The sequence below is a fragment of the Heliangelus exortis genome, chromosome 12 (genome assembly GCF_036169615.1).
Source record: "Heliangelus exortis chromosome 12, bHelExo1.hap1, whole genome shotgun sequence".
Classification (NCBI taxonomy): domain Eukaryota; kingdom Metazoa; phylum Chordata; class Aves; order Apodiformes; family Trochilidae; genus Heliangelus; species Heliangelus exortis.
The window spans coordinates 7,402,875-7,417,750 of record NC_092433.1 but is presented as its reverse complement, the minus strand read 5'-3'; the positions used below and the strand labels follow the sequence as shown (position 1 = coordinate 7,417,750).

Here is a 14,876-nt window from a genome sequence, read left to right as displayed (position 1 = left end):
TACCAAATTTCAGAACACATTTAATTCTAAAATGTTTCTCATCCTGACTATTCCACAAATTACATTTCAGAAAGATGTTATATGGCAGCAGAAACTAAAAGAGCAATTTCATCATAGCAGGGTGACTATGCATAATTTTTAGATCACCCCAAAGCCATTTGACATCAATAAAGCTTATTTACAGACTAACAACAGTATTTTTGTATGACTATTTCTACCAAGGAATGTAAACAGAACATGTAAATGAGACTATAAGTATTACTAAATAACTTGTGTTATTCCTTATTGCTTAACCAACCCCTGACATGTTAAGTAACAGCTGTGCTGGGTAGGTACAGACCTGCATTCAATTGCTGATGTTTCTACATGTGCAAATGGAACTGCAAAACACAACAATAAACACTAGTGGTTTAAAATTAAGTACAACTAAAAAGTAAGTAAGTGTTTTAATTTTCTGAGCAGAGCTTGAAATTGGCATTCTAAAATTCTGGGCTGTTAGGTCTAATGGCTTTTAGATAAAAATTTGACTAAAATTTCATGTTTATGACTCTTTCTGTCTGACTTGATGTCTTCATCCTTCTATGAAGACCTTACATGTTTAATAAAAATTTAAAATTATCCCTTTTTTTTTCATTAGCATTATGTATATAATGTGTAACATGTTCCTGTAAAATGAAGAGTGTCAAAGTTGCACATTATTTTACCCAAAGAAAAATGTTGGGTTGTGTGAAATCAAACACTGTATTTCCCCTCAGAAGAGATGAAATTTGCTGCTGTTAATAATCTCATTACTGCACCATTATGTCACTGCATGTAAAATCTCACCCAGCTTTCACTGGGTGATCATTATATGCCCACTATACTGAGTTCTGCCACAATAAATTAATCTGCTTCAGTGCTATTGCACTGTTGGTGCTCAACTGTGTAAGCAAGCAGCAGCTGGTGTTTGCCTGGTTTGCAGCATCACAAGGGGTGAAGAGGAGGTGGCTTTGTGGTTGCCAAGATTCCTAAAGAAACATCCAGAGCCTAATCCAGAGCCAGATGAGGATAATATTGGGCATTTTGTTGATTTTGATACACCACAGGCAGACTAACATGATTGCACTAAGGAGGGAAGGAGAATGTGTTTCTATTTAATGGAAATAAACATCTACATCTAGATATTCTGAAGAGCTCTGCTCAGCCACTGCAGAAGGAAGAAAGGGACCCTGTAATGCAATTTCAGTTTTACTTTTGAGGGGAGGAAATTATGTCCTTATATGGTTTAACAGTCCAGTATTTCACACTAACCACAGGTTTTTATGCTTGCCTCATAGAGCAGTTCTTCTAATACTGTAGAGTCAGGCAGCAGGGTTTTGTGGATGTCTCCTGAAATACTCCTCCTAGGCAGCTTTCCTCACACCTGCATGATGGAGAAAAACATGACAGTCAGGATTATTATGGCCTAGTAGTTGCCATGTATCTGTGCAACTTTTCAGCATTCTTCAGATTTTGTGTCCAGGAATACAGACAAACATGAGCCTGGAGTTTACAGACCCAACAAGAGAAACCTACCCCCAAGCCCCGGATTTTGATTGAGCTATAGAGTTATTATTCAGACATTGTCAGGAAATATTTAATACCCCATACAGGGCAGAGTATTAAAATTGTGACAATGCTCTGCCACATGGAAAGAGTCAAGAATAATTAATTTTCAAACCCAAGCAGCTGTAATGGACTGTAGTAAAATATGGTGTGGTTTTGGGTTTGTTTTGGTTTTTTAGTTAAGAAAACTGGAAAATGTAATTTAGATAAATTAGTCTAAAGACTTGACCAAAGTGAAGTGTACATGAAGGTCTAGGAAATATTCATGCAGTCAGTAGGAAGAGCACTATTTATTACCTGTTATCCTGAGTTTGTCAATCAGAGGAACAAAACTGTGAAGTACACTTCGAATTCGATACACTAATTGGGAAAAAAAACATTTTTTTTCAAGATTAGCCAGATAGCAACATAAAACAGAAAAATGGCAAAAAACAATCGTCCCTTGTTGATTAAAGAACCCCAGATTACTGCTTAAACAAGCACTTTTGCAATACAGTAAGTAACAAAGTGGTAACAAGACTGATTCCTACCTACCAAAAAATCCTAGCACCCAGTTACAAAGTAGACTTCTGTTCGCAGTTGAGAAGTCATAACTTAGTGCCAGTTGAACCTTTCCTACAGCATCTCTAGGGATTGCCAATAAACCCCATTTTTAGAAACATTTGCAGTAGCTGCTGGCATGCAGGTTTTGCTGAGGTTTCTTCCTCAGGGTGTTCAGCTACCTCAGTCTCAGGGGAATGAATGGCAGCCTGAGTGCACAGCACCTTGTAGAGTGTATCTGGGAAGAACTGCCTTGCTGCTAAAATTATACGTTGTCATGGCAACTCTGCATTCAGCCATTGCTGCAGAAAGAGGTGACTCAGGGTCTTGTGATATTGACAAAAAACGAGTCAGCCTCTCCCTCCAGTGTCACGGAGACATGTTTGTCTCCAGCCCCACTGTAGCTGTGAATGAGATGTTACAGGATAGTACCTTATGGAATCTCAGCACTAGCAGTTTTATGGACTCATGTAGTTTAAGGTCTGTGACCTTGTATCCTGAGTATTGATGCAGAGCTGGCTGCTGTATGAACACTTACCTAGACCAAAGTATATCCCAGTGGTTTCCAGAGAAGCAAAGGTGATTAAACCACTTCCAAGAGAAATAGTCCAATCTAAGGCAACAAAATAAAAGTTTGGCATTGTTAATCTTTCTAGTGTGCAACCATTTATCCTCCTACTGAAGTTTTGCCTTACCTTTGTAGTAGTAGTAGCAGATTAGTAAAGCTCCAATTGCAAAGCAAAGAATGACAAAATGAAAGAATTCATCTGAAATAAAGAGTGAAAATCAGGTCAAATCTGCAGGCATGGCCCTGACAAATACACCTTAAGCAGAGAGTGTATTGCTCAGCCAATGAAGTCTATTCCCATGTGAGGTGTCTCATACACTAGACACAGCTGCAAAACATACATGCACAGAAGTAAGTTTTGAGCTGGAGATCCTATTATGGCCTAAGGTTCAACAAGGCTGAATTTAAAAAAAAAAAGTAATTAAAAAAAATTACCATCCTTCCTTATGCCCATCCACCGAACTGCCCACTGATGGAGGTGAGTGTTCTTCTCATGTGCTACAAAAGAAAAAAACCAACAGTCTCTTCTTGCCATGGAACACTAAAATTAGAGTTTTAAGTTTATTTCCCTTTCTGTATCCGAAATTGACTGTTCGAGTAGAATATATGTAAAATGTTAATTCAGAAGACAGATCTGTGAGCCTTTGAGAAAGATCAAATTAGCAATTTTAAAATTACACCAAAAACAAGTTGAGTTTTTGGTGGGTCTTTTTGTTTGGTTTGGTTTGTTTTTTTTAAAAAACAATCAGATGGTTGCAATAACAATGGAGAGTTGTTTTAGAGCACTCTGTTTTTTTTTATCTTGTCTGGGACAATTGACAGTCTCAGTATTACAGTGGGGGAGTAAAGCAGTTGTACAAGGGATCTTCAGTTTGATTCTTGGGGGCTTTGTGCAATCACAGCTACAATAACACAACCATCTTCATTCCTAAGCATGAGAACCATCAATCTACTTAAGTCTGATGTTGAAGTATTTCTGCATTGCCCAAATTAAGAACTGTAGCTGACAATTACTCTTCTATAGATAGATATACTGGTACAGTAAAGAACAGCATAAGAATGAGCTAGATGTTTTCAGAGGTTTAAATTGAGAGCATTTTTCTCTATGCTAGTTGTGAGCAGAGTTGTCAAATTGTTTTAATTGTTCTTTCTCTGATTGTACTGTCAAAACTGGGAAAGAGCTGATTATTTTACCAGATTTCTTTAAACATTCTGGATTGGTCATGTTCTGGTTTGGGGACAAACTCATTTATTTGATTATTAATGCTATCACAGCATTACATTACTCTCACAAATGTTCCTTGGTGCAGTGGTATGAATGATCTATAGATTCAGAATTTATCAGAACATTTATCATTCATACCTGGCAAGTGTCTGTTGTGTCATTCTGTCTCCTACAATAGTGCAACAGTCCCACTGTAAATTTGTATCACAGAATGACCTGCACAGTATTTCCTCTATTTAAAGCATTACAATGCATTTTAATAACTATCCTCAAACCTGTACTTTCTCATTAGGAAATATGTAGGAATCATGGATCTGGTATAGCTGTCATTACTAAGCAAACCTCAGTCTTGGAAAACAGCATCCACAAGAAAAACTTGGGTTTGTTTGTTTGTACTTACCATCTGAAATTGAATCTTCTCTTCTGGTAATCTCTGAAAAGCAACATAGTTTTTTATAGTGGTAAAAATATAAATGTAAATATAAATGTAAATATAAATGTAAAAATATAAATGTTTCCCACCAGCAGCAGTACAAACAAGTATGAAAAGTAAGCAACTACTCAAAAGTGTCAGGAAATTAAGGAAGTTAAAATGGCCCAGGAAAAGGTAACAGTAAAGTGATTATTCCCAGTGATCCTGGGTTCTCTGTAATAGCTGGGCAGTAGCAGATTGATGGCCCCTGTTTTCATATTCAGTTGCTAGAACTGAAGCTGGAGCCAAGCAGAGCTGGGATCACAAGTGTGCACAGGTGTACACCTGAACCTGGCCAGTGCAGCAGGCACTGTGTTCTGCCCTCACTAAATATTTTCAGTGTGTCTGTCTGGTGTATTGAAGTAATCAAGAACTGAAGCAGCAAAGGCCATGGTGAGAGGTAGAGAAGCCAAATGCCAACTGGAAAAGTACTGTAATCTTCCTGCACCTGGCAAGGTGGGGAGAATATTTTGTTACAACTTACTCCTCCACCTTGGTATTTTATGTAGCTCCTCAGGGTAGGTAACTCAAAAACCTCCCCTAGGGATTATGCTGCAACTTGTATCTTCTTCCCAAGTCTGTCCTCAGATGAAGCAGTTTCAGCCACAGCAATTATTTCCCATTTCACAGAAGAAAATGAGCTGATGTCCTCTCAAAAAGGACAGTCTGTCAGGCTGTCTGCCTCTCATAACTAATGAATATGGCCTTGGCCTGGGAGTAGGAGGGATGAAGTCAGTAATGCAGTCATCCACCACACATTTCCCACTATGGGCTTCTTACATCTCTGCTGCTGCTGCTCAGCAGTTCCTGATAGAAGAAAATCTGCTTTTAGTCTGTCTGGCTTCTAAAACCTCTCAGCTAGTACTATTTCTCTGTTGCTTGTTCTTTGGCTTTAGTCTCACATACTCTGCTGGGGAATTCTCTGAGCTAAGTGAAGAAGGTGTTCAGAGCTGAGGGTCACTGTTTTGCAGAAACCAGGTTCCAGCTCCCTCCCAATCTTGCACCCCCAATTAGCAGGAAATAGAGTCGTTCCCCCCAAAAAATTAACCCCTAAAAAATGGATTAATCTGCTAGAATGCCTGCTACAAATCTGCTGCTATCAGCCAGCTACTATGACAAGCTTTCAACAAAGTGTCTGTACCACAGGCAGACCCAACACCAGGCTAACCAGAAACCAATGTATTTACAGCTGGCCAGGGGTGTATTTTTAATATGCAAGCACATCAGGGAAGAAAAAAAACAACATAGTTAGTTTTTTTCCAGCAGGATGAAGTTATATGACAACACTTACCTGAATCTCCGTAGGGAACAACCTCTGCTGGTAAACCTGAAATATTATGCAAAGATGATGTAGATTAATATCCATAATGAGTATCTTGCTGCCAGTCCTAGCCCATGTAACTCTATTGAAATCAGCATGGTTGTGTAAAAGTCACAAGGTTGATCATACCCACACCAGCTCCTTATGCAGTTTGAAAGTGGGAAACATGAGTAGATTTTTAACCCCCCATATTCCAGCTCTCACAGTATCTGAAGTCAGGTAGAATCAGATTCCAATGAGGCAAATCAGACCTAATGTTAATTTAAATGAGCTGCTCTTACATCTGGGCTAAGATCAATTTAAGATATAAATTAAATTATTAAAGCCTTAACTTTTTTACATCCATAGTTATATACCACAAGCTAATTGTTATTTCTGGGTTGCACATTTTCTTCATCTGCTTTGTACTTAGTTCCTATTTTTCCTTTGGAAGCACAAGAAAGGCCTCAGGAACAAGATCCAAGGTGTGGTCCTCACTGATGATCTTGGCTCAGTGCTGAGGGTTGACTGCAAGTAGTGGCTATGACAGATATTTTCAAAGCTCTTTTGCTGCATATCAATGGCAACTGTGCAGGCCCAAGCAGCAGGGCTACTACAAGAGCAGAGTTTGCTCTTGTTCTTGTTCAACTCTAACCACAGGACACATCTGAGTGTGTTAAGTATTACTTAAGCTTCATCTTGTAGGAAATGCCTTTCCTACAGCCAGATTGTGATTGTTCCTTTTCCTACATCAACACATGTTAATACACCTTTGTTCAGAAGTCAAACCAGAGAATGCCAGATTTATCCCTTTTCTGCTACATACTGCTTGTCTTTAGTAAAAAAAGTACTTCATGGTACCTCCAACTAATTGGACTTCAGTCTTCTGAGTTCCTAAATCATCCACATCACTGTCTGAATAGAGAAAGTGATTTTTCATCAGATTGAAGAACAATTTGCCAGCAGTATCAGAAACAATAGCATTATAGTCATTTACTCATAATATAATAATGGCTGTGGGACATGTAGGTAAAAATAAAGGCTATGAAATGGAAGGAGCAGAATTAGCTGCTTTTGCCTCACAGCTCTATTCAAAGCTGGCTGAAGTAGAGAAAACCAGCAAAATCTGCAGAATAACCTGGAATAATTTTTATAAAGGAGTCTTATTTTAAACACATACATTAGCAGCACTCTTAATTAGTTTTAAAATTATTTTAAGTGCAACTCATTTGATCTTAATCAGCTAGTGGCTTTCCATGACAGAATAAGCCAGTATCAGCATCATCACCTGCACGTTGCCTGCCACGAATGAAATGGATTAGTGGCAGCCAAAGTGACTTTTTGATACACTGTTGATGTTTGATAATAAGAAAAGTTATAGAGAAATACTATGGCACTGCCAGTTCTACTGTATATTTACTACTCTTTGCCTCCTGATACAACGCAGGCTTCAGCTAGAGTGATGATCTCATATTTGAGAAGAAATCTTGCAGGAGATTTCTACATTTCTGAAACTTCCAACTTTCACAAGAGCAGAAGGCAGCCACTATTTTGCTAATAGAATCTAGAGGTACTAGTTATTTTCTGTGTTCTCTTTTTTTGCACATTTTCTTACTCTTTCCAGAGTTCTGCAGAATTGCTACCGGATAGCTGCAAGTCTTCTGTGTTAATCTCTCATGAACATGCACTCAGACTGAAATATGTGTCAGGGAAAAATGTATTTCTTTACCTTCTGTATCTTCATCCACAGACTCATGGGATGAGTTGTCAGAGTTTTTTTCATCTTGTGAAAGCATGAGATTCCTTTCCAATCTCTTTAGGATTTTCAGTTTTACATCTGTTTTGTATATAGAGAAAAAAATATTACAAATTATTTACATTTTTACAATGCTAAATTTGACAATGCTTTATTAAAGGTTGTCCGACAGGAAATTGGACCCTTATGTTTAGTTCAGCTGTGTTTTTTGTTTTTGTAGAACAAAGCATTACAAATGAAAGCATCACATTCACTACTGTTAAGACTTTCTTAAATGGTTGTGGTAGATGCCTGAAGTTTCATATTCTGGCCTTTAATTTACCCATAATGCTATCCCTGGGAAAATTCACACTCCCTGAGGCAATATCAGCTGCAGCTGAAAGATGTTTTAACGTAATGGTTGCTGAATTTTCCCCGGGATACTTCTCCCTGTGGTCTCTGCCGGGCTCACCGTGTGCCAGCACCCTCTGGCGGCATAAAGGCCTCAAAGCCAGACAGGACAGATACCCGGGAGGAGCAACCAGGGGGATGCTGCTGACTCCTGGGTGCTCCTGGCTTCTGTCACTGGACTTGCAGGCGATTCTTAAAAGCTTCAAACTCAACTCTGAGTTGAGAGCCGGCAGGTTTGTGCATCTCTTCCTCACCAGTTGTACTATTGGGACAGATGCACCTAGACATGATTCCCTCTGGTTGCTCCCAATACAAGAGCAGGAAGGAGGTTCCTGCTGTGACAAACTTTCCTACTCTGACAGATGACCCAAGCTGGGCTGCTGTCTGGGCTGGGAGGTCTCTCCCCTTCATGACCATGTTTGATCAAAGCCAAACCAGGAACAGGATGTCCTTAAAGGTCTCCAGTTAAATTCAGGGCCATCTTAAGTGAGTGCAGCTCTGTGCTCTATTAAAGACAATCAATGACTATGGACCCTGTGGAACTGCACTTAGTTTCTTACTGCACAACCAGCCAAAGAAGAACAGTGAAGTCTATTTGTATCTTGCTGCCAGGTTCAATGCCCTGAGTGGCAATCTCTATCCACTCCATTTAGTGTTTACTGCGTGTGCTGCTACTGTTGTTTGCAAAATTATTTTCAGTGGCTCAGCTTTGATTTCTTATCACTATGAGAGCTCAGAGAGGTTCAGGCTGACTGGATAACAGTCTGTGTAGAAAAGTGTCCATTGTGACATGAACCCAGCTAGACAGGAAAAACTGGGACACCACTTTAAGCCAGAGAAATTTGTTTGGCACCATCATCCCAGGACATCCGCTCACTCTAAATACAGGAGGTTTTTTCCAAACATAAATCAGAGTTTTCAAGCTGGTGGCAAGTTCCACTGGCACTGCAGTAATTCTAACAAAAAAATAATTAATTCTCACCCTTTCCCTTGGAGCTGGGCAGCTGCCTGTATCCAGATGGGTTGGTCATCTTCAGCAAAAGGTAAAGAACAGCCATTGCCCCGACTCCTTTCTTCTTTATGGCTTTCAGGCAGGCTACACAGCCCCCAGGCAGGACATTGCAGCTGTTGAGGAGCTGAAAGGCAAGAAAGTAAATGGCAAACAGTCCCTCCAGTAAAGCATAGACTGTAAAAACATTCCCTGCTATTCAAATGAACTTATCTCACCCCATCTGTGGGAAATAATCACCTGCACCTACTATACACAGGGAAAAACAGGGACAAAGAGTAATGCCAAAGATGGGAAGAGAAAGCAAGCTCCATTCAGGAGCTCAAAGCAGGGCAGTCAATTGGGGAAAAAAACAAAACAAACATGGTGTGTAGCAGAAAACTGCTTAAAGAGACAGTGAAATAGAGTTCTAGGGCCTGAAAATGGACATGTAAACTCTGCTATATCTTACAGCAAAATGTCAATAACAATGGTCCTGCCTAGAAAATAATGAGCTGAATTGATCCCGAGACATTTATACAAAGCCAGTTATTTTCTCACATGGAGAACAGCAAATGAAAAAGCAAGGGCCTGAGTTTTATGTTTATCTAAAACATAAATCATATATTGTAGAAAAGTTTTATCATATCAGATAATTGGACTGTTTTTCTCTCCCCTATGTATACCAGAGTATTATAAAAGTGTCTGTAAAACAATATCTTATGAAGGATGCAGACTTCTTCAGTAACTTACATTGTTCTTTTCTTCAGTGTTCAGTATAGGTGGGTCAGTGGTGGCTAAACTTTTTACAAGTGATTCCCAAAAGGACTGGTTCATTTTCTCATGATTCTCCAAGTAACTGGAATCAGCAGTAAAAGCCCTCTGGAAAATGTCTGCCAAGAAAAATGAGCAAATCAGAAGCAGCAGAAGTGAGCTGCATGACAGTGATCCTGTGGTGCCTGGTGTAGGTGTGGGGACAGATATCAGACTGTAGCACATTAGTGTATAGGAAAGAGGGCAGTGCTGTATTGTATAAAGCAACTCAGTCTGCCAGAAATCAGTAGAAAAATGTCAACAGTCCAAACAAATTACTGGAGTCTCTGACATGCAACTGTCTCAGTTAGAGAAGAAGAAGGGAAGCATTGCCAGATATCCAACATGTCCTTAGTGTGACCTGTGCTATTTTACAGATAGGCACAAAGGGCTGGATTTGAAGGTATTGAGATAGCTCATCAGGAATTAAATGCACAGAAAAATCTTCTTCACACATCCAAATTCCCATAAGCACATGCCTAAGGTCTAGTGAGAGCCTGTGAGAGAGATTGGAACTGCCTGGTCTCTCTTACAAGCAAGGAGATGGATAGAATGTATTTTCAGAGGAAAAAAGTTTCATTGACTCATTACCACTCCAGTGAACACCGTTCTGTGGTGTTAATGAGCAGAAACTTTGAGCTTTGTGTGCTGCTCTTACCTTGCTGTTCTTCAGTGAGATCTGAGAATGGGACATTCAAGTTCTCCATTCCTGTACCTGTTGGAAAGGGGAGAAACAACAATTTAGAAACAGATCAGAGGGACCTTCTCTATTTTTCTATCTTACATCTGATGCTCTACAAACACAGCGTCTATCTCTGGGCACTTTAGTTTTGAAATCAATTCCCTGTTGCAATGGGAGTTTCACACCATGATTCATTTACCCTCCTGGGACCCGTTCTTGACTCGTCTGAATGAGTCTTGCTGGGCTTTGGTTATTAAGAGAGAACAGAGGTCTGATCATCATGAGCAAAATGAAAAGAGGTCTGACTTGATCATTCATGTTGTTGGGTTTTTTTACAACTACCAAGGTGTCTAATTAACTATTTACCACAGATATGAGTAACTTAATAGGCCCTGTTCCATTAAAAAAACAGAATAATTATTCTCTACCTTTGACTTCCTTATACTTAAAATTAACTCATCAGGAAGAGTAGCAAAAATAGTTCATAAGAGAGCCCCACGAAATTTGAAATCCTTGTCTCACAGAAAACATTGACACTTCAATGTCTATTCTTCCCATGTTGCCACAAAGAGGAAATTTCCACTAACTTTATGTATATGAATTAAAAATTCTCAAGTGTTGATCTCAGATTTCTTACTGGTATTTGCCATGGAAACATAACATTCTGACACCCCCAAAATCCAAGGTTTCCTTTTCTTTTGCTATACTCTCCCCGGAAATTTTCCTCTGAGGCTGTTTTATTCTGGTTATTTTGTGGCAGCTGTGTTCCTGAGCAATTGCCCCCACCTACTGCAGTCCAGGCACCCTGCACTGTGTCTGGATCTCCCCCAGTGCAGCATTTCCACTAGAACACTATTGTTATGAGAGAGGCAAAAGATTTTTGGGAAGCTGGAAGTACAGTTTCCACTATGCTGAGCCCAACAGGAAAACAGTTCATATGCCCACAGGTTTTCTAACAACACAACTTTTGCACCCATTGAACAAAAGACATTCAAACAAGCAGTTTGAAAACAAAGTATTTCCTTTAGATTTTACAGGTGGAAAAATGTTTCTTTTCATAAAGGCAGTTTCAGTTCTCTAGAGACCATCATATGAGTCAAAAGAATATCCCAATACAAAATCCAAAACAGATCCAGTAAGTATGTTCAGAAGGAGAATATACCACACAAGTAAAACCACCTTGATTCTGAAAACAGAACAACTTTTTAGTGGATCAGTTCTCAGAGGAAATTAGACAGAAAGACTCCAAAGTAGCTGCAAAATCCATCCCTCCTTTAGAACCAGGGTCGAGGTCCTGCATTCTCAGTATGTAGCTGATTACAGAGCTGTTCTCCTAGGCTGCAAGTGTGCTTCAAGTGATGAAGTCCTTAGTTTGAAACTCTTTGTAATCACTGGTTTGCTGTTTGGCTCTGGGAAAATTACACAACCTATTTGATCACTTTCAAAGGCTAAGCTCAGAAAACTGTTCACCTGACTCTTAGATGTATTGTGAGGAGAAAATAATATTTTAAGAGCACCTTGAAATTATTCCTGATGCTGAATCTACTCAAGACATCTATGATGGCAGATAATACCTTTTATTTAGCAACCTGATACACCTGAAAACGGGCAAATTTTTTGACAAACAAGCTTTGAACTCTATCAGCCCAGTAAAAGTTTTATCCTCTCCTGCAAGTGTTGTCTGACTTACAGTCTTTGCTGCTGTAGCTGTGGCAGCAGCACTGTGTGAGCTGCTGGCAATGCACAGCTGTGAGCACCCAGCAGGGAATGCAGGAAACACATGGGTCCTCTCAGCAGGGGTGAGCAACAGCTGATGTTGAAATGCAGCACCCAGCACACCACACCCTGGATAAACTCGTTCTCAGCCACACATTAAGGAATGTCATTTCTGTGCAGTTATGTATCTCCAGACGTAGTTCTAAGCCTTTTCTGGTATCTTTCATGCCTTCCTATTTACTCAGCTTAAACCTCACAACAGGGTTTGCTTTTGTAAGTTAATTCCTTCAGACCTCCCTGTCGACTGCACCACTGAAATACCAGGCCTAAAGGAACAAAATTACTTTATAAACAAAAATTTATTTTCTGACTAATTAATTCAATTTCACAAAAACACATGCAAACAACCACTACAGAGTGAAAATCAAGTTTGTCTTTGGGGCTCCTAACACCTAATGAGGGCCACTTTCATTGGGACATTCAAAGCACGTTGCTCTTCCTGTGACATGAACCTGTCACAGCACCTGCTTTATGCCAGCTTGGCACCATCCCAAAGCCAAAGCAGGCAGGTAGGCACCAGCAGGTCTGTTCCACCACCCACAAAAGAACAACACATACAACACTGAAGGCAGAGGAGACGCTGTCAACCTCATTTGCTATCACTGATTTACCTTAAAACTGTTCATTTGTTGGCCCAAATGCCCTGGCTGCTCAGCTGTACCAGCCACAGAAATGTATTTGCATAATCCTAAATGCATGCACTTCCACATCCTGCTCTGATAAGACCTGGATCCCATAAGAGGATGCAGGAATAGCCAGCATCTGCACCCAGCATCCCTTTCTGTGCCTCCAGCACAGCTAAGCCCTGTCACCAACCTTTACATAACTAAGGAAGTTGGGTACCTAATTTCTGTTAGACTATGGACAATTAATTCTACTGTGGCTCCTTTGGAAAGAAAATCAGATCTAAACAAAGGATAAGTATAGGCATTTAATTACTATATGTTTTAAAAGTGATTTACTTGATTACATATGATAATGAGAGAAGGATGATGATATGCTGGCATTTCAGCCTCACCATGAGCTCATTGGAGAATGACTTCAACAACAGACTTCATCTTGCTTTCTCCACAGTAAATAGGAACTTAATTGTAGTGAGGTTTTTTAACATGCTAGGATAAAATTTGTGTACAGAGTCAGACTTCCAGCTGTTTAGAAAGCAAGGCTAATAACTGCCATACACAACAATTGTTTGCTTAACTGCTGAAATATATCTGAGTAAAATTGTCCAGTGGTATAGTAAAAAATATAAATGAAGTAAAATAGGGGTTGGGGGTTTTTTTACTTCAAAACCCAGACAATTCTAACGCTTTTTCCTTTGAAACAACTTTTACCTATTATTTTAAGTTACATGCTGACACCAAATCTTGCTAAATTTTATTTTAAACATAAATGCTAAGTCCCTCCTTACCCTTCTCTCAAAACCAAACCAATGTCATAAAGCTCTCCTGCAACTCTCAGGTTGGTCCTAAGCAGTTGGTTCTATAGGCAGATGTCCTGGAGAACTGTGGTGAAAGCCAGCAGTTTCTCTCAGTGAGACAACAAAAACTGATACATGCCCGTTCAGTTTGAAACTTCCTACTCTCCTCACTCAATGCCACCAGTAAGATAATTCTGCTGTCTGTCTGCTTGCCTTCCTGTTGTCAAATATAGTTGAAATGTGACAGAGAAGCAGCAGAATTCAAAGACTTTTCACTCTTTACTGCATTCTTGAACATAGTGTGGACAGAACCAGAGAGTGCCTGTCACTGTGAGGAGGGCAGGTCCCCAGGCTCAGTGTGACAGTCCCCATGAGGAAAGGGGAGCTCATCTGCCTCTTGCAGCTGCACTGGTGCTTCCTTCCTCTCCCAGCTCTTGCAGCAAGCCCAAACACAGTGGACATGCTGCTACCAGCCCTACACCCACAAACCTGGGGCAGTCTGCTGCCTGTTTTCCCCCTGCTCTGGTAAAATAATAGCAGTTACATACAGCGTTTGAAATTACCTGGTTTGTAGTTCTTCTTATATGCTTCTCTGTGCAGTTGTTGGAAAGCTCTGAAGGGAAGAAAGTGAGCTCATTAGAAGCCAGAAAAGCTCATATTTGTAGTCTGAGTAAAGTCAAGGCAAATAAATTTTCCTCTACACATAAAATGTGGAGGTTGCTACAAGGATTTTATAGGGAAAAAAATTCAAAACATGGGGAAGTCCTGTCAGGAAGACACAGAGGTTACAGGGAAGTCTCACACTGTGCCGCCACAGCACCACAACCCCTCGTACAGCGTTGCAGTCCCTCAGGGAATAATCACCAACCCATCTGTGTTCTGAGAGTCAGGGCACAACCCTGAGGCACCCCCAGTCTGTCTCAGTCATGAGCAGCTCCTGAGCCCCTCCCCAGCAGGAACCTGCAGGGCTGTGCCGTGGGCTGGGATCCCAGGGCCGGGCGTGTGCAGCGATGGCGGCCGGGCGGGCGCTGGGCCTCATGTGCCTGTCCTGACTCACAGCCAGAGCGGCGGCAGCTCCGCGGCGTCCTCCAGCCTCAGTCTTGCTCGAGGCGTGGCAGGAGGAGATCTGTGGTTTCTGTCCCCAAGTTCTGGGGAAGGCAGCGAGGGCCAATCCTGCTGGTGTCAGGGAAAGGAGCTACGTGTCCTCCAGCCTGTCTCAGGCACCCTCAGTGGCCCTGACTGGCCAGGACCCCCAGTCCTGCCCATGGCTGCTCCAGCACAGCCCCTGCTTGGGTGTGTTCTCTCTGCACTTTCGCAGCATTCTGGTTCACTGTCTGTGACTCTTATTAATGGCTTCTTGAG

The 14,876-nt window shown here is 40.7% G+C and overlaps 1 protein-coding gene across 1 annotated transcript; it reads right to left on the bottom strand.

Moving 5' to 3' along the window:
* Positions 1–14,404, bottom strand: TMEM40 (transmembrane protein 40). The gene is made up of 14 exons (XM_071755800.1): positions 14,383–14,404; positions 14,078–14,127; positions 10,295–10,351; positions 9,577–9,716; positions 8,818–8,971; positions 7,419–7,526; positions 6,551–6,604; positions 5,681–5,716; positions 4,318–4,350; positions 3,128–3,190; positions 2,820–2,891; positions 2,663–2,737; positions 1,882–1,944; positions 1–1,402 (listed from the first exon to the last, which is right to left on the bottom strand). The coding sequence occupies exons 3-14, from the start codon at positions 10,341–10,343 to the stop codon at positions 1,383–1,385; spliced, it is 867 nt and encodes a 288-aa protein (XP_071611901.1). The 5' UTR covers positions 10,344–10,351; positions 14,078–14,127; positions 14,383–14,404; the 3' UTR covers positions 1–1,382.
* Positions 14,405–14,876: the final 472 nt, after the last annotated feature.

What these genes read in the sequence shown, in the direction of transcription:
- TMEM40 (XM_071755800.1), bottom strand. Translation starts at nt 10,343, where the DNA reads ATGGAGAACTTGAATGTCCCATTCTCAGATCTCACTGAAGAACAGCAA. An exon ending in ACACTGAAGAAAAGAACAAT is followed by an intron (nt 8,972 to 9,576) that starts GTAAGTTACTGA and finishes CTTGCCTTTCAG; the next exon opens with CTCCTCAACAGCTGCAATGT. An exon ending in TGTGGATGAAGATACAGAAG is followed by an intron (nt 6,605 to 7,418) that starts GTAAAGAAATAC and finishes TTCTCTATTCAG; the next exon opens with ACAGTGATGTGGATGATTTA.